Source organism: Leuresthes tenuis, unplaced genomic scaffold, assembly GCF_036924035.1.
Source record: "Leuresthes tenuis unplaced genomic scaffold, fLeuTen1.0.hap1 SCAF_7, whole genome shotgun sequence".
NCBI classification, from domain to species: Eukaryota; Metazoa; Chordata; class Actinopteri; order Atheriniformes; family Atherinopsidae; genus Leuresthes; species Leuresthes tenuis.
Genome location: NW_027325361.1, coordinates 17,314,229 through 17,333,859, shown reverse-complemented (window position 1 = coordinate 17,333,859; position 19,631 = coordinate 17,314,229). Strand labels below are relative to the sequence as shown.

Below are 19,631 nucleotides of genomic sequence, written 5' to 3'. Positions count from 1 at the left end.
TTAAAGTACGGGGAGTGGGTAGATTAAGTGGAATTTAGATGCGAGGGCATTTAGCATTACATAATATATGATAAACAAATAAAGGTGATGGAAGATATGCTGATTTTCTGTCAATATAGATGCCTACATTCAAACCATTCACATCTGATCTGTGTGTTGGTCAACAGAACACAGAGTTTCCATTTCACCTTTGGTCAAAAATTAATTTTGACATGGCTTGCCAAGCCAGACATTGAGGGCTTAAGTCTTTCGCTAATACACCAGTGCCAAACAAGATCACATCCTCCATCTAAGAATAGCTCCAACCAAACAATTTCATCTAAATATCCCAGATTAGTGTTTGGACTAAAGCATATGAGCCCACTGATCTAAGAGGGGGACAGAGCTAACTGGTCCATATCCAAGCTAACCCCGGCCAACTCTGTCTAGGCCAAAAGGAAGCCTTGCTATGCTAGCTGCTCAGAGTTTGTATGTGTGCAGGAGGAGAGGCGGAGGAAGAGGATTGTGTCTTCAGCCAGCTCTGGACAGGGGCTTTATAGCGTGGGGAGAGCCTAATCTTGTTTCGGCCAAGAATTTGATTTTGATTATTATCTCTCACAAACTAAGCAGAGGCTTACCCCCATTTCTGCAGCGTTATCCCCACAACACACACACCCACCCCTCTTGCAGCCCAACAGATTTGACCTCGTTAAGACGCTTTAAAGGGGATTATTCTACTTTTATCACTTCGAGTGAAGTGCCCTTGCAAACACAGGATTGGCATAGTTTGCCTTCCCTCCCCACTCTGCAGAACTATCTTGACCCCCCGCGCAAGGCCAGCCAAGCGCTCAGCACAAACACACACACACACAAACATTGCACTTTATACACACTGCCCTGCAAACAAAGATGAACTTATGCACAAAAAATGCACTTGACTACACATAAATACACAAACATAAGGTGGGGGAGGCATGCTATAACACACACACCACGGGGACAGAGAGCAGAGATTGCGAAGCCAAAGGAAATGGGCAATTTGTCAAGAGTGGGGAAAGTGGTGAGGCTGACAGTGCTGTGGGTTTGGAGACCATGGCTGAGATTAAAGCCAGGCTCGCAGAAGGGGGGCCTTAAGATTACACCCCAAATGGTTGTGCAGATGATTGATGCCTGCTTGTAAAAAACCAAGGTTATTACTTACAAAAGCCAGCGAGGGAGGAAATACGGGGGAGAAAAGATGATTAGTCCCAACGTTTGCAACAAGTAAGTGGACAGCAAAAGCAGTGCTGGCATCTGGCTGACAGCAGGGGGCTTTTGTTTCATCATCTCACCTGGTTCCCAGCACCAACTCGGTTGTAATAAAGTTTCATTCATCGTTCTTTCCCTCGGTTTTAAACCAAATAAATGGGTTTCGAGTATATGCAAACGAGTCCCAATGATTTCCATACAAATAGCTGAAATCTCAATATTTTCTATGTCACTTGGAATGGATGTTTGAAGTCACAAGCTCGTCAGATGCTGAAAGAGTGTATAAGATGCCTTCGTCTGCACCTTTAACATTTTCATTTCATTTAAGGCAAAGTTGATTTTGTTGGACATACCCCATCAATAAATGGTTTCTTCATGTGAGCTTGTACACTGGGAGAAGAAGCATAGATCAATGACACGGCAGTATCCGCAGCTTGATTTAAGTGTGCATGCAGACACGCTCAATGTTGCATATCAAATCTCTTAAAAGGACTTTCATCCTTTATTTCCTACTCTGTCTTCAAGTGCAAGAATTGGGGAAATAAAGATATCTCCGGCTTTCGCTATCAGGTTAATCTTTTTCCAAGATAACCTATAACCTCACCTCCAGCCTCATCTGAAGTGCCCATACAAAGCTGAGGGCTTAACCAATGAAAAGACGAATAATCTTATACACCAATACAATTACATGTAGTTTGGCAAGCACTGAGTTTGGGTTCATGGCCGTCACTCTTGTTCCGAAACTGATGAAAACCTCCAGTTGTAAAACAGTGTCACGTAATGCTGGATAACACTATGCAGTGTTCAAGAGTCTGCTAAGTCCTGAATGCCACATCTCCCACTCAAACTGGACTTCATACATAATATTTGCTCTTCCTACACACATCCGACGTAACGTCTCTTCCTCAGTGTAATGCTTGCATCTTATTACACTGAGGAATTTATTTTAGGCTGGGTGACTAAACTAACAGGTCGTCCTACTGGAAACACGAAGCATGACATCAAGCATATTCAATAATGATAGGACTGCAGAGTCCCGGTGTGCAAATAGTAGGGTCCCCCCCCCAGCACAGTCAGGTGGTGACATGTATTTTGTAAACTACACGACACAAACCAGTGGATGTCTGTTTCCACTGGTTTTCATTACCTTACTGGGAATCCTGACCATGAAAGGTATTTTGGTGCGACACATTTCCTTCACACACAGCATTACTGCTCTTTTGCACATAGACATAGCAGCTAGTTCCCTTTCTTAACTCATGCAGTGGCTTTCGTTCCGGCAGGTCTTCTGGCTTTGGTCAGGCTGGTCCAATCAAGCCACTTCCCGTGGAGCAGCATTATTCCAGCCCATCGCACCGTTTTACTCTGGGGAGGGGGTTACTCCATCCACAACCACCCTCCTTTCTTCCCACCTCCCACATTCCCCCTCTAAGAATCCATTACTGAACACTGATGCAGCTCCTCACTCCACACACCCTCTGAGTTCCCTCCCACACACACACAGACACACACACCGCAGTAAGCTCTTGATTATGTGAACATGCACGCAAACACACATAAGCGCGCCTCATTACCATTTTTTTTCTCCTCTCATAAACATCTTTAAGCCTTGCATGAAAAGACAGACACGTATGCACATACAAATAAGCCAAGGGAGCATAATGTAAAGAGACGACAAAAGATACATACTCCCATACACATAAAGCTGTCAGTTACTTATGGATTTGTAAAATGACAGCCTATACTAAGTTTCACCTCCACACTGACGAGCTGCTGTTGTCCTGGATGCGGCAGAAAGACACTCAGATTTACGTCCATATCCCCTGCAGACTTGGGAAAAACCAAAACCACGGTACAAGTCAGCTGACATCTGTTTTTAATTCATATTCATGTTCCTTCTGGTAAATTTGCTGCATTACTCTGTGTAAAGCAAGAGGCCCAAGCGGCGCGGACGCAAGTCGGCTCGGATACAACTGCACTTACAAATGGTCCTACCTCGGTTTGACAATTCAGTTCTAACTGATGTCCTAGGTTCAAATCGTGTCCTACGGTCTCTCCAAAACCATGAGTTGATACCGCAGTACAATTTGCCTTCAATTGTAATTGTATACATCTGTGCAACAGCAATGAAGCACATTGGAAATCTGTTGATTTCTCGTGCTTTCTTGCAGGTTCTTGTCCTTGCCAATATGAAAATTGTGAGTCATCTTCCTGAGAAGTTTCCAAAGAGTTGTAAAATAACCACCAGGTGAGAGTTCTCAGCAGGGTACAGAACATGCTTTAAAGCATGAAGATATCCTGCAAGCCTGGTTTATGCCGTCAGCAAAGTGCACTTAAAATCACAGAGCTAGGAGTATTCCATGCACAATGTTCTTTCAAACAACTGAATGTCAGTCTTGTTGTTAAGGCCAATGGCTGCAGATGTAAGGGAAATAAAAAGAACAAAGAAATAAAAGTTTAATTTGAGCTGGAGCCAGGCACCAAGATGGTATGAGAAATGGAAGCAGTATATCGTCTATTTTAATCAAATCTTTATCATTTGTACTGTTGATCATTAGCACTCATTAGCACTCATTTTTATAATGGACCTGGTGTCGTTAGAAATCATATTCTGCGAGTACAGAATTACCATGAAACATATTCAAATGAGGAGACAATACACGCTTTCCAAGCCTAGATGACGCCGTTATTTACCGATTTACCGTTTGACTGAAAAGCTAAAAGCAGATCATGTGCCAAATTAAGATCATCTACAATGTAAAATAATCAGATGGCCCACCACTGGTTTGAAAGTGTGTTCACACGACACTAGAAAAAGGTAATTAGTAATCAGACATTGAAAGTGCAACCTATCTTGCTAGTCCAACAGAAACAGCGTGAAATGGAGCTTCTCAAAACTGGACTAGCACACCCAGGTGAGGCGGCTGGGGATCGGATCACTCCACATGTACTCAGCTAGACTCAAATGGGTCCATCTCTCTGTTTACACGTTGTCTTTAAGGTGATTTTGCCAGATGAATTTGCGTTTAGCTTTGCAACAAAAAAATATGAGTAAATATGCAAAATTTTCTTTTGTCACACAACCGAACGCTTTAGAAGCTGCGACTGAAAGTAGCCGCGTGCAGTCTCTTAAAGCAGCTCCAGACCGTCGCTCTGCTCTAATAACCTTCGTAACCGCAGCGTCAGACAAAAATCACCATTCAAATCAGCAAAAGACAACGTGGATTCAGCTATATGCACAATGATCTCCCACAGAGAGAATTGGAAGGATACGTATACAGGCCGCGATGTTGCAGCGTTGGACACGCCGCGGTCGATAAAAACATTCTGCTCCTGTTTATGTATACTGGGACAAAGACGATGCTCCAGTTAAAAGGCCCAGTCGAGCTGTAACCATGGCTCGCCTCTACTCAGCATGTTACCCTGCCAACTGTGTTTGTGTGCGAGTGTGTTTTCAACAAGAGAAGAGCTGCACCAGTCTACACCCCTCCCTTTCAACAAAGCCCCAAAGCATTTAGACAATAATGCACTGTGGCCCTTCACAAAAATCAACATCACCTGTGACCCATGGCCTCGACCACTCTGAAGCACGGCCTCCTGCAGGTTGGTGATGATTTTGGCTGAGGGGGGAGGGGGGGGACCTGCAGGGCTGTGTTTGTCATGCTAATCAGCTGGCCTAACCTCAACAACCCAGACATCTGCTGGCCCGCGTGTGTCAAGACCCACATTCAATTTGTTCCCCAGATACAAAAAGCAGATAAGACCCTTGAGGCTGGCAAGAATGCCTCTCTGTGTGTGTGTGTGTGTGTGTGTGTGTGTGTGCGCGCGCGCTCGTTATTGATGTAAAGAAAAAAAGAAATCCTTTTATTCCTACTCATGTACCAGCGCAATAATTACCTGTAGAGAGGAGAGCAACAGTTTATATTTGGGTATTCTGTTCTTCTTCTCCGTGCATGTGTGTGTGCGCACTAAAGCCCGGTGCCCAATCAACAGACACACTGCCAGGTTTGTTACTACCGCACACACACAGGAAAGTGTGTGTGTGTGTGTGTGCAGCAGAGCGACAGAGCAGAGGCGGGGGGGAGTTTGTTTAATGGGCGAGACAGGGGACCATGGGGATTAAGCTCCCCCAGTTGGAGGCTTTAGAGGAAAGGCTGGGGGCTGTTCTGTTAATTCAAGTGGGCTTAATAATGCCTGTGCACCCTCTGCCCCTGACCCTCCCACCACTACATCAGATCTGGGAGGAAGCGCATGATAAAGGGAGACAAGGAGGAGGAGGGGTTGGGGGTGGGGGTTGTATGTGGTGTGTGTGTGCGTACAACCTGTGGCCATCTCTGCATTTGAGCATGAGCTCAAGGAACTTGAGAGATTTCCCTTCCATATTACTCGTGCTACAGTCCAGCTCTGGCACCAAGCCTTTCTGTTGTTCCACTTTCACGCCGCAGCCAGCTTTTGTTGAAGCTGCATTAGGATTAATCAACACCCAAACAATATGGCAAATGCTGTCAACTGGGTCAGGCTCAGTGCCACGATTAAATGAGGCTTTTTTTTTTCCCTCTTAAACCAATGAACTGTGCCTGTGTCATGCAGGATGGGATTAAAATGTGCCCATTGAAATAAATAAAATAAAAAAATAAAAAAAGGACACGCAAATCCCTGCTAAACCTCCCAAAGCTACAGTAGGTCTTCTAGACGGTCTGAAATAAACACAAGCACTGACACTTTTGTTATTAGATACTTTGGTTTTCAAGAAAATAAATCCTACTAAATTTTATATTCATTTTCTGAATGGGCTGGCTGTGAAAGCCCAAATGTCAGGAGCAGTTGGCCCAGACTTACTGTGTTTATCCAGCCAGCTCCCTTGTAACAAGTACAGAAAATGACAAGAGTGAGCTCATGTGTGAATAAAGTAGGCAAGCTTCTGCTGAATCCATAGCGAGTGACCGTGCCGACAGCAGTTGCTGCTTCATACTCCCTTCCGCTTGTCTGTATACTGCGTCCCATTCACTTGCTGATATTGGTCATGTGTCTAAATACATGTAATACTGATATGAAAAAAAAAAAAGTAAGTCAACATTATGAATGGGAAGGGAGCCTCATCCAACACGCTGAAACACTGCATTTTCCACCAGATGCTTATCGGATTTTTCCTGCCTTTGTGCCACTCGGGAATCTCTGGGTGTTTTCGGACTTCAGACATCTTTACATAGTTTTTAATCTAAGAGGAGGAGTACCTACTCTCTTTATTGAATCTGTGCCTCAGGCCCTGCGGACGATTCCTTTTTACACAATTTCCTTCCTAGGGTTTTTTTCTTTTATCTTCTATTTCAGTGAAGGAGCTTTCACAATATTGGGGGGGGGGGGGGGGGGGGGGGGGGGGCATCTGTTATGTAACTGTGCAATGATTGGTCCTGATGATGCAGCTGTATGATTAACTGAACATACCAACCCAACACCGGAACCTGCCAAGACGAAAAATAAACAAAAACACTAAGGAACCGACAGTGAGCTTTTGGTTTTATCAGGCCTATACTTGACAGAAGAATGACGTCATCGTTTTGACATGTGTAGCACCTGCTGGCTGTTAACGTCAGCGTGTTCCCATCTGTGATGCGACTGCAACAAGAAAAGATGAAGGCACATTATTCTTCGGGGAGCTCCCCCAGTCCCCATTACCCTCAAAGGGCTGCTTGAGCTGTCTGGTCTCAATGGGTCTTTGGTTAGTAGTTGTTACGACTCATCTCATGCAGGGAGCCTAATGTTATTTAAAGGCCAGTGTGGAAAAAAGCCTGCAACTGATTTTCCAACTGTTCTCTGGACTTCAAATGTTGTGCATCATCGTCAGTCAGTTTACATCATCGATTGCAAGCTTTGAGAGCTTTTTCGTTCGTTGTCTTTAAACTGGTCGGCCACTTGGTTTTTGGAAATGCCAAAAGTTTCAAATGGAATCCTACCTTGCATTTTATTCAGGAGCGGGAACTTTTTCTTCACTAAAAACAGCCCTGAAAGACCTGACTCCAAGAACATGCTGTCAGTAACTTTACTTTATATTTGAGGTTTAAAGCTTAAAACCTATGCAAGTATATAACTACAACAGAATGCCACACCAGGAAAATGTGAAACCGAGCATTACAGGGAAAAAAATAAACTAATTAAAAAGCAGTGACCCTCCACACAGGGGAAAGCCCTGAATCAGACAAGAGAATCGGCCGCTGTTGCATAAATACATAAAAAGAGCTAAAAGCAGAATATCCCCTGGCATTAGGCCCTTCACGTACCTTTCAGGAAGTACTTCAGTAAAGGCAATAGCGTTTATGATTCACACAGGAAACGCTTCAATACTATTTTAAATAAAGCATGAACACATTGCCACCAACACCAATTCACCTTCCTCTTTCGAGTCCTCCTCTGCTGTAGATTAAACACATCTGACATGCGAGGATTCCTCAGTGTGTAAATGTAATGTAGAGTGGAACTCCAACGCTAATGTTGCCTCCATTGTGAGCAAAGGAATACGTATAGGAAAGCTGATTCAGACCGAGAGAGCTTGAGAGATCCATCATTTGTCATTATGAGCCAGCACAGTAACTCTCTTATCCTCCAGCTCCTTATCTGGAACTCTCACATCTATATGGGTGTCACCATTTTTCCCCCATCCTTGGAGCCCCACAGCAACAGTAGCCAAAGACAGGTAGGACTTGAAGATGAAAGACACATATATATATATGCATGCATATACATGACGTTTGGAGTGACTGGTTGTAGTCGGTTAAGACTGAAGCAGCCCTTGGTGCAAAGACATGTTAAAACCCCATCTTTAATCCTGTGGCCCTGTGGTTGTAATAGTCCAATCGAGCAGCACAACGGCACTCAATTGGATTAGAACAATAAAAATTCAGACAGGAGTAGAGTCGCCCAGCTGCTCTCACCTTGGAAAAGGTGAAGGAAGTCTTAGCCCATTAGGAGAGACAACACCTTCCCCATCTCAACCCAAAGGTGTGTGTGTGTGGGGGGGGGGGGGGGGGGGGGGGGGGGGCGGCTACAAGATGCCCCACTAAAGATTAACACAACGTTTCCTGCTGCTGATCTTATTGCGTGTTCCTCCACAATGCTTCAGGAGGCAAATTCAATTATGTAACAAAGAAACCAAACAGGAGTCTACTCTGTTCCAGTTATGCTCTCCATCAGAACTGATACACCCCCCAACTTTATACTGATAACAGTGAAAATATGTATTTTTTATTAATCATACAATGCCTGGCCAAAAAAAGACACTAATATTTCAATATCATCATCAGCTTTGATTATGGTATGCATTTGTCATGGCATCATTTTGATAAGCTTATGCAAAGTCAAGACATTTATGTCCATCTCGAGTTCCACTTATTTTTGCTAAAACCTTGCACCGACAATAGAAGAGGAAACCACTGCGTAGAGTCTTCTTGAGCACATCTCAGCTATTCTCAACAGGGTTCAGGCCAGGACTCTGTGGTGGTCGATCCGTACGTGAAAACAATGCCTCCTCATGCTTCCTGAACCGCCCTGCACAATATTCGTCTAACAAATCCTCCACGCCACAGGAGAAGACGATAAACGAATAAATAAATCGATTGTTAAAACCTGCTTGTTCAGTATATTCAGGCAGCAGCCTCGTTTTTGTACAGACACACACAATCAGACATCCCGTTTCCTTGTCTGAAAACTCACATCAGCAGCAGCACCACGGAGCAGCTCAATCAGGCCGTTACACATACCGACTGCCAAAGGGCAAAGCATTCGTGTCACAAGACGTTTAGGCTTTAGCCCTTGCCCCTTCTACTGAGAAAGAACCAATGATGGGTGGGGAGAAAAAACTGTTGCAATGGATAATCAGAAAGTAGATTGCTTGTGTTTATTTATTTCGCCTTTGCAGACGTCTGGTAAAAGAAAATACAGAAATCCCCAGCGTATCTAAGATGCGGGTATGTTTCTTAATAGATGGAGCAGGGCTTTTACTCTCATTCTCAGCCAGGATACCAGCCAAAACCAATAATCGTTTAACTTTAGCCCCTGATTTATGGAATCACAGCTCTGACACATCCAGATAGTTCCCCTGTGACAAGTGACACAGTTCTGCCAGTCTCTAAAACATGAATGTCTGACCAATGGGCTGAGAGCACACATCACTGATGAATGCATGCCCTGGACTGAGTTTCTGTTACCATGGAAACTTGAGATTTAGGGGAACAGAAATGTGAGCATTTTCCAGTCATAACCACCACCCCCCACCTGCATGGAGGTTGTTACGTTGAGTGGACACCACTGTTTTTGATAAACCTCTGGTTCGGGGATGGAAACAAATGTCACCAACCAAAGCAAAGGGTGTAACAAGCATATGTTGGTGAAACGTGACAGCATTCATTAGAGGTGCTTGGCTTGCTTTGAAAGCCACCATCTAGTAGAAAGTCCAGTAGTTTTTAACCACATAGGAAACGCTTTCATAGTATTTATCGTCGAACTGAACAATAGAGACATACACCAACATTTCTACTTTACACAATAGTCCTGTCTCATACCGAAACCTTTGTATGAACACAAGTTGCATGTATAATTCCCCTGCCGAACTAATGCTCAGGATAAGCACTTACTGCCCCTAATAGCAGAACCAATGTCAAATTAAAACTACTTACTGAGTGTCTTGATTGTGGAAACATCATGTCAATTCCTTGTTTGTTGCTGTCCTTCCCAAACACGACAAACTATGTGCCCGGTGTTTATATTTGCCCCTTGCGTTGGTCCTTTGTCCAAAGCTAGCCCTGCCTTGTACAGGAGCTGTCCAGGGTTAGCAGTGTGACTAGCTAACGGTAGCTAACGGATCCCCCCCCCCCCAAAAAAGAAGAAATTCAAGCCGTATATAAGTGATGCACTTTGCGGCCGTGAGCGACACAAACGAGTCGGCGTGTTATCTGGTTGACGGAAGACCATTCAACTGTACTTATCCCGACTCCGTATTTACTGTATATGCGAGCAGGAAACCACCATCGGCGCTGACTCCTTTCTGGCTAAGCTAGCTAATTCTTCAAAAAGCTGTCACTCAATATGATTCATCGCCGTTGCGAGCTTTCCGCCTCAACGCTCGAGCGGCCGCGGCGCGAGCTCAACGCACGCAAATTAATAACGTTTTTGTACACACAGAAGAGGCGTCTGGACGGTGCTAGAGAGCGGATGGTAACGCTTTCTTCCCTTGCCTCGCGTTGGCCCTTCAAAGCGTTCAGCTCGCTCTTCTAGACCATCTGCGACCGCTGCGATGAAGAAGTGAAAGAAACACCATGCAATACTGAGAAATAACAAAATGTCTGCGGGTTCGTTTAAGTTGAATCCAGTTTCAGCCAACGGCAACAAATTATCTCGGAAAAATAAATCACGACTCCCCTGAGGAGGCAGAACGGCTCAGAACCTGAAACGTCAGCCGGCTCGAGTTCAACTCTACACGTTTATCCCCGGAACCGAGCGACGCTGGATAATTAGAAGACGAGGCAGCGGGTAGTGAAGCCAGAAAGTCAGTCCATTCTTGGAGGTGGAAGGTAGACGCGACGAAGCCGAGCTGAACGCCCCACACAGAAACACAGCGGCTAGATGGGCGGGGAGCGGATCTACACACCGCGGATCTACCTCCTCATCAGCGGGCTGATGTCTGAGCAAATAGCGCCCCAAGCGGACAGGTCAGCACACAGCCAGCACAGGGGGGCGAGAAGATGGAAGTGCTGCCAGGACGTCCCACTGTACTAATATACAGCCAATATACAATCAATAGACATTTCACGGTTTGTGGTTACCCAGGAGACCGTTGCCATGGCAGAAAACAAGATAATATTTTAAGTAGAGGCTGGTTTTAGTCTTTTTCCTCAAGCTATTTATACGTGAAAACAGCTATTTTGAAATAGCATCATATAGAAATAATTTAAGCCTCTATTGAGTTGTACAAAGGCAGAAAATTAAAGAATATATACATAGATTTATATAGATAAAATGGGGGGAAAAAGGGCTGAAAATGTGTCAGTAATGGGATATATAAGGGGGGAGTGAGGTTGGATGTGCCAGTGGGTAAAAGGGGACCCACCCTCTGTGTCCACCGTGCACTTTATTGTCACATGACCAGTCATTTTGGAGGTATCCACCGTTTTTGGCAGACTGTAAAAAGAAGATGGTCGAAGTAAGCAGCAATCTTCTGTCAAATCCGAGTCTGACGCATCAAAAACAAGACATGAGGTATCAGTGCCAGTTTATCCAGGTTTAAAAACATTAGTATACAAGTATAAAACCGCACAAATAACGAAAGGTTTTGATATTTAAACTTCACATTATGTTTGGTTTGCTTTATGGAGATAAGAAAATGGATTATAAATTTTGTTTTTGCTCATTGGAGGTAATTACCTTTAAAATCCTCCCTTTTGGTTCAGATTAAAGGCAAGATGTTCAGTTTCAGGTATAAGCAGCTGTTGCTGTTGCTGCTCCCCCCCCCCATAAACTTATCCTTAACCTGGGGCAAAGATCAAAATCAAAGGCTCAAGAAGCCACGTTTAGAACTCCGATCTTTGATCATTTGCACTGATAGTACACATCTCAATACTTAGTTTGATGCGTTCGCTGTACTTCGGGTACGCCCCCGGTGGCTTTTAAAGACGTGCAGTCTTGCAGCGTGGAAGGCAATAATTTCACACTCCAGAGAAACTCTACAAGGAGGCAAGAAGAGAGTATAGGAACATATTTTATTCCAATTTAAAACATTTAAAGGAGAAGGCTATGTAAAAATCATTTTCATGTTTGAATGAGGTTCAGGCAACAGTGGTTGAAATGAAACATACAAAAAGAGAAATATGGCTAAAATACTGTAAATCAATAACCATTTGAACCCTTCTCTCTCGAGGGCGTTGCATGAATAGAGTATCTCACCCACCCGAACCCTCCCCCAACCTGACAAACACATGCAATTAAAATGACACTTATCTTAAAAACAGCAGTTCATTATTAATCTTAAATATAGAATAAAACTGTCCTTTTTTTATTTTATTTTTTTTCCTTTTCTTTTTTTTTTTTTAGTTAATTAATCACATACTTAATGTTTGTTTTAAAAAGTGGACCACGGAACGCACCGGTCCTCTGATTTTTCACAACATTGGCACTTTGTTAAAGAGTCTGGGCTTTACAAAGAAAAAAAAAAAAAAAAAAAAAAGGGGGGTGGGATTGGCACACTCATTGTACAGAATTTACATTTGGTATAGTTAAAAAGAAGAAGAAAAAAAAAATCAAACAAAAATACATTACTTTCAATTTGTACACCACTACACAAAGTTTAACTCTTTTTTTTCTTTTTCTTCTCAAAATAAAAGTCCGTCATCGTAAGTGGTCCTAAGTACACGTGTTAAAGATGTGTCGACCCGACAAAAGAAAGCAAAAACAGGAAGCAAAGATAGCTTTTTATGATCACCGTACGCCCAAATTGCTGTAACCAGAATGGGTCTCAAGCTTAAGCAATAGTGTTCAAACACACACGCACGCACGCACACACACACACACACACACCTTTAGAGTACCAAAAACACTTGAATGGACGTCTACGTTGCATGAATGCAGGCCCATCGCAGTGGTGCAGTTTTCAGTGCCGTCGACCCACCGAGTCCACAGTCCAATTAAATAAAAGAGGAACCAAAAAAAAAAAAAAAAGAAAGAAAAGAGTGGAGACTGGCAGAGGTATACACGCAGCATATTCATTCACTTCCTCACATGCTGATCTAACCACCAAAATACCAACACTTCTGTACCTTTAGTTGGCAAATCTTTACAAATACTTTAATACTGAGGTTAACCAGAGTGATGGGTCAGTTCATGTCAGGTCCCGTTTAGAATGCGTTCAACATGTAGACCGAAGCAAAAAGTAGTGGCGATCAATGGAGAAGATTCAACATAACTGATCCTGCTCGTGTGACGGCTCCCATCCGTGGGGGTGTGGCCGTGTCTCTTTTTGCTGACCTCGTTTTCAGATGAGGCGTGAACCTAAGGTCAAAACCATGCAACCTTCCTTCCTTTTTAAATAAGATAAAGCCCTCATCCTGACATCAAACACTACTTCGCCATCCTCAAGAAGCTTACTCAAGTTCACCTGCAAGACAACTCTTCTCCTAAAAGAAAAAAGAAAAGAAAAAAAAACACACGTAAGGGGCCACTCCCGTCCCCTTGAGGTGGTCAGCCAGGATTCTGAAGATCAGCAGGTGCCTCCTGTAAGCCAAGCCAGGAATTAAAAACTCAAACATTACCATGTTATCCCTGCAATGCAGCACATAACAACATCCCTTCTAGCTCAAGTCTGTCAGTTTATCAACGTACGCAGTCAAATCCACGACTGTAGCCTCCAGAAAAATTAACCTGCGAGTGTGAAAAGCATCTTCAGGAACAACAAAAAAAAAGGCCTTTAAATGTTGGCTGAAGCACCACAGAGATACCCTTTAACAAAGCATGCTGGGAACTTAAGATCGCAGCCAAATCAACTCCACTTTGTTTAGTCAGCCTTCCAAAAAGATAAAAAAGAAAAATGTGGCACTTCTTCAGCAAGCGTTTCCAGATGCAGAGTGAAAAAGTCGCGGCTTTGTCGACGATGAGCACATCTGCACGGCAAAGTGTGAGGTTTGCTCTCACTGGTGGACTGAAATCAAGGCTCAATAACAGACACAGATTCTCCTAAAACTGAGCTGTTCACACAGCTTCGCCGTAGAAAAGTCGACATGTAAACCGTTTAGCAAAACATTTTAATTACAGAGGAGAAAGTACCGCAGGAGGCCTGGAAATCATCGGTTTAATCCCATTGTGCCAGCTCTTTCAATGTGAACACAATGATCAAAATGTCCCAGGTCTATTTCAGGTCATCAGAAGAGGAACAGGGTGGAAGGGGCGTGACGAGGGACACTAAAAGTGCCACTGCACCTCGGGGAAATCCCTCCTCTTCTAACATTAGCCAACCAATCTCCTCCTCTGAAGGCAAAAGGAAAAAAGAAAGTGAACAAAGAGCCAGACTGCGACCAGACTTCCCACAGGAACTGCGGACAGCCGCGCTCCTCCACCCGCTCACCAAGCCTGCAGCCGTGGCCCAAACCGAATGCCAACACTCGATTCAGACCCCCACCCGCCAGGTAATTAATTGCACCTTTTGCTCTACGTCCTTTCATCTCTACTGAAGCTGCTAAGAGTAGCCCTTGTGACAAAAAAGTTATGAAAACTTACCTGAATTACATTGTGAAGACAAAAAAAAATAATAGCAATCTAGCGACTCTCAGCTTTAATGCTGCAGTCAAACAGCTATTGGGGGCAGGTAAGATATGGGATTGGTACCAAGAGCCAACGCATATCCTTAAAAATCAAAAAAGCAAGCATCCTTAAACCACCAAGTAATTTTGTCCTTTCATTTTTCCCCATTTGCATAAAGCACAAGCCTGACCCTTCTTCTTCTTCGTCAAGCACGTCGAAACCGAGCCGCAGCAGCTAAACACATTAAGTATCATCAGAAAGATAGAACACTTGTCCATAAAATAGTTTTGATATTTTACAGCAGTATAAAATCTCCTCTCGTCCCCAGAGGATGGAAAAACGTTTGAGCTGAAACCAGGGAGGAATTCTCATTCGCCCATTCAACAACTGACTGATAAATTAGACACACACACACACACAAAAAAACCAAACTACTTGCTCGTAGTCTGGCCATTTATCAAATGGTGGCTGAGAATATGGCGAAATAAAGGCGGTTGCAGAGAGAAACCAAATGGACCATCTCCACCAACTTGTGACTTAAGCCGAAACTGAAACAGAGCACAAAAAGCTTTTATTGTATCTACAGCCGTCAACCGCACGGTGCTAATCCGGAATCATCGATCACACATTGTGCACAGGAAAGTTATTCTCACCACCAAAGGAAACAAAAAAATAAATCACAGTACTATTAAGAGTGTGATTCAGACGTGTCGACACATAGAAACGCCACACAAAGTGAACTGTTGCGTCTTCGGCATCTGAGCCATCCAACGCGAGAAAAAGGTTAGCTTGATTTTGAACGATGCTGGTTGCCAAATTGGGTTTTCCCAGTATCCGATACCAGCAACGAAACGGTATTTACAGAGAAACACAGGCGGCATTCATTTGGAAGTGTGATACATTGACGTACAGTAGAAATACTGGTAGTGTTCTCACTTAATCTTTAGGTAAATAATGCATGCTAACATTTCAAAAAGGAGGGGCAGTTTTAGAAGAAAGAAATTGGACTTTTCTCCTTGCACTCCTTTGAGTAGTCTTCTTCAAATCAGTTTTAATAGACAAACAATAGTAATAATAATAATAATAATAATAATATAACCAAGAAGTTAACATTGCTGAAAATATCTAAAGTGAACAGAGAATATTAAGTCATCTCTGTAAGGCCCTCACTCTGTGTGGGCAGCATGAAAACTTTATTTACATTCAATAGAGCTCCTGTTCTCTGGTTTGGGGCAGGATTAATAATAATAATAATAATAATAAAACAAAACTATTCAAGTTCCAGGGGAACCAAGTACCTCACTGTACCCCAACATCGCCTGATTAGAAGTCGTCATGATTAGTCACCCTCTGCATATGAGCAGAATCCAGGAAGTCTGCAGCCCGGCCTCACAACCTCACGCTGTAGTGTGGAGCATGCATGGGTCACATGGGTACAGGAGAGAGCCCTTTGTCCATAAAAGCTTGGTCTACACAGAGAAGCCCCCTCCCCCGACCCACCTTGAACACACAAGCGAAAGTGATAATGTAGTGTAGGAGAAATTAAACAGGAGCCATACCGTGGAACCAAAAGAGGGGCAAGAGGAGAGCTGGAGCTGAACAAAGCCTCCAAAAATGAGTGTTCGAGTTAAAATGTGATCCATGTGTGACTGTGCGAGGAGCAGCTAGTAAAACCTGGACACGGGTAACCTTTCTTTAAAACAAACTGAGGAACCGCGGAGAGAGAAGGGGTAGAGGATGGATAGAGCGGCTCTGGTAAAGTATGAAGCAATGCTCGTCTCTTTGAGCAGCAGTGTGGTTCACGCACACGTGCGTCGCTGGAAGTGAACTCTGCGTTGTGTGTGTGTGTTTGGGGAGGGGGAGGGGGTGGGGGGCCCGTTGGGGGTCTTTCTTGCTCTCCATCACACCAGGTTGTATTCTTTGAGGTTGAGCTGCAGGATGGTGTCTTTGACGGCGGCAAAGACGAAGCGGATGTTCTCCGTGTCGGTGGCGCACGTGAAATGCGAGTAGATTATCTTGTCACTGTCTGGGTTCAAGTCCACGAACATCTTGAGGATGAACTCCCGACCTGCTTGAGCGTCCCGCTGGGGACCTGGTAACGAGACAGTTTAAATCTGTTTAATTTGCCTTGTTGGGATTTTCCGGCAGCAAAACACTGTGAAAATTAACCACAGCGAGCCTTCGAAACTCGTCTCAACAGAAAAACAAAAGGTCCCCTTTGAATGAGAGGGATGAGTGGGCATCATTCAAGTCTAGTCAGTTCATCTAAATTCACTGTAGTGCACCATCACAACCACAAGGTGTCACTCTAAAACAAAAATACTCTACAAATGTTAAACATTTCAAGGGAAAAATGAAGATGGACACTTTTCACTGTTTCAACAGTAACTACTCAAATAATTTACCATGCTTTTTTACTCATCTTAATGACAAAAATCAAAACAAAATGGAGATAAAAAGTCATCAAATTACCATCAAACTCCGGGAAATAGTCAACCAGGTGTGAATACATGATCTTCTCCTCCAACAGGTCTTTCTTGTTGAGGAACAGGATTACAGAGGAGTTTTGGAACCATGGATATGTGATGATGGTCCTGAACAGAGCTTTACTCTCCTCCATACGATTCTACCAAGGAACGAGGGATGGATAAAGGAAGAAAAAAAAAAAGTTTAGAAGCACAAGGTTAACCAACATGTAGATACTAAAGTCACATTCACTCCAGAGAGAATGCAACGGTTTAATAAGTACAAAGTTTTATGAATGATCCAAATCTTCAAAAATACAACTAATGCGTGTTATATAGTTGCTGATCTTGATGCAATGTAAAATCTTTTCACACAAAAAACACCAACTTGGTAATAGTGGCGGACAGAAGCCAGATGGCATCACGGTGCAGCATCATGCTGTCAAAACAATCTGAAAGCTTTCTAGTTATTTTACTTAAAAATGACCACCTCAAAACAAGCGCTTCTGGGACGGAAAGCTGCTCTCAAAGGTCTTCTTCCTCCGTCTTTGCCAGCGTTACTCTCACAGTTCAGCGTTGAGTCATAGAATTCCCGCCAGACTGGACTTGATGAAATTCAAGAGGTTTGCTTTTTGGTAATCGGGCTCCGACGAGTGAAAATCTCAGACGCAAGCCTGTCATCAGAACAGGATAATCTCTGCACAGCGGGAAGCCCAAATTCAGCCCGGGTTTGCATTAGCTGATAACCATCAAGCAGAATTTAGTTCAATAACGGACACAATCGTCTCCTGTGGCACAGCCCTTGTTATGATGCAGAGAGCACAAGCAGGGAGAGCAAACGCGCAGCCATCGGCAACAACGGAGAGCAAAAACCTTCAAATGTGGATTCAGATCGATTGCAGACCATGGAGCAGCAGATGAGGCGAGTCAAGCTCCCAACTGTGTCTGGTTTATGTGACCCAGTCATCATATGACCAGGTCAGAGAATGAGTTTGTTGTCAGAAGGAGCAGAGGCCACGCAGAGCCTGATCACATTAGCTTTATTAGCTACAACTCTGCCGGAACAGTCAGAGGAGCCAAAGATATGAGCAAAATATCTGAAGTAAGCAGATGGAGGAATCGCATTCAACCCAACAAATCAACAAATGATTAGAGTGTGCACACATGGGGTAAATCTGGAAGATAACGGTTGGAACTGTTGCTTTATTCTACATATAGCTGTAGTCACCAACCAGATGCTGCCTTTGTCAGCCTCTTATATGTAGCAGGGCATGGCTGGAAACTGCTGTGGACGAGAGCAGCAACACTGAACCGTAACAGTAAAGTTAATGCTGCAAATTGACAAACCAAGACCACATCTGTACTGTTCAAAGCGTACAAAGAGTGCTTCCACATATGGAGGGACTGGGGCTTGAACTAGCTTCACACTGAGCCACAGCAGCTGCGATCTACAGTGTAGAACTGAAAGGAACAGCAGAGTTTGTTCCAACTCTATGTGTATTCAGAGCCACACCTTTCACATGACAGACAATCTCCGAACTCGCTGTCAAAACAGTGCCAAAGAGCCACTTTCTCATGCTACGTAAATAAAACTGAACTGAATGAACAAATATCAGTTAAACAAGAATGGTGGTCTGGAAGGTGGATGGAAAGAAGGTCTGAATGAATATCTCATTGAATCATGAGGAACTTCAAGATTCCCCACCCCAGGCAGACACCACAACCTCCTTTTCCTCTCTATTGTTACCCGATGCTTGCTAAAGGTGGGATTGTGTAGCTTGATCCTTCTCTATTACCCATTTTTTTTAACCAAAGCGGTTTCCCTTCTTAATATAAACCCGTCTGGTTGACAAACACTGTCTGTGTTTTTTGAAGACTCTGCCTGCATTTTCAACAGCTGAACAGCATCTATAATGGTGCGATAAATGGGGATTTAGACACGTTTGCTTGAGCAGGATCATAAACGCCAGCTTGCGATTTATACGACACCCAACAATCTATAACAAAGTCGTGATTAAATTGAGCTGTGACAGTGTGAACGCCGCAGACACTGTCAAGCAAAGAGTTCATGTGGACCAGTTTTTCAGGGCGGGAGCCCAATCTTTGGCCATCAAAACAGATAAAACTGGTTCTAAATTATGTCTCTGGCTCTGAATCAGCTTTGGAATGACTTCTCTGGAAAAAATCCTTTGCTTCTCTAAATGACCTGCTATAATTACAGATAAAATCTAAACAAATTGAAAGTTTGTGAATAGAGTTGCGTGCGGTGTCCCTGCTAACAGAATCTTTTGAATTCCTAAAAGTAACACAGTGAAACCTGAAAACGTTTTGTAATGAAATCAAATACAATGCAACTAAGCCTCCGCTTCATTAAGACTCCACGCTGTCGGGATGACGTGTTCAGAAATAACTACTAGTCACATCTCACCTCGTTGTCCGATTCCACCAGGACCTGGTCGTACTCGCTGAGCGCCACCAGAAACATGATGGACGTGACGTTCTCAAAGCAGTGGATCCACTTCCTCCTCTCTGACCTCTGACCCCCTACATCCACCATCCTGAAATGAACGCGGCGAGATGAGATGCGGGTCAGAGAGAATCCCACATAAGAGACGCTTTCCTGAGTCTTCATGCTCAGTGTTAGTTATCAAGCGAGAAGAT

The 19,631-nt window shown here is 43.7% G+C and overlaps 2 protein-coding genes across 5 annotated transcripts in view; both read right to left on the bottom strand.

Annotated features, from left to right (window-relative positions):
- The window catches only part of tle5 (TLE family member 5, transcriptional modulator), a 125,665-nt gene that overhangs the window by 24,031 nt on the left and 82,003 nt on the right, over positions 1–19,631 (bottom strand). The window contains exon 2 of one of the 3 annotated variants that reach the window (XM_072389608.1): positions 9,897–10,420. In XM_072389608.1, coding sequence (XP_072245709.1) covers positions 9,897–9,923 — 27 coding nt within the window. In that variant the 5' untranslated portion in view covers positions 9,924–10,420. Of the gene's footprint in view, positions 1–9,896; positions 10,834–19,631 lie in introns of those variants that run through there. The other 2 variants (XM_072389610.1, XM_072389609.1) reach the window with 2 other exon arrangements.
- Positions 11,957–19,631, bottom strand: part of LOC140311977 (guanine nucleotide-binding protein subunit alpha-11) — a 28,880-nt gene continuing 21,205 nt past the window's right edge. For both annotated transcript variants that reach the window (XM_072389600.1, XM_072389599.1), the window contains 3 exons: positions 19,399–19,528; positions 16,978–17,131; positions 11,957–16,597 (listed from right to left, as the gene is read on the bottom strand). In XM_072389600.1, the coding sequence (XP_072245701.1) occupies positions 16,407–16,597; positions 16,978–17,131; positions 19,399–19,528 (475 nt within the window). In that variant the 3' untranslated portion in view covers positions 11,957–16,406. The remainder of the gene's footprint in view (positions 16,598–16,977; positions 17,132–19,398; positions 19,529–19,631) is intronic.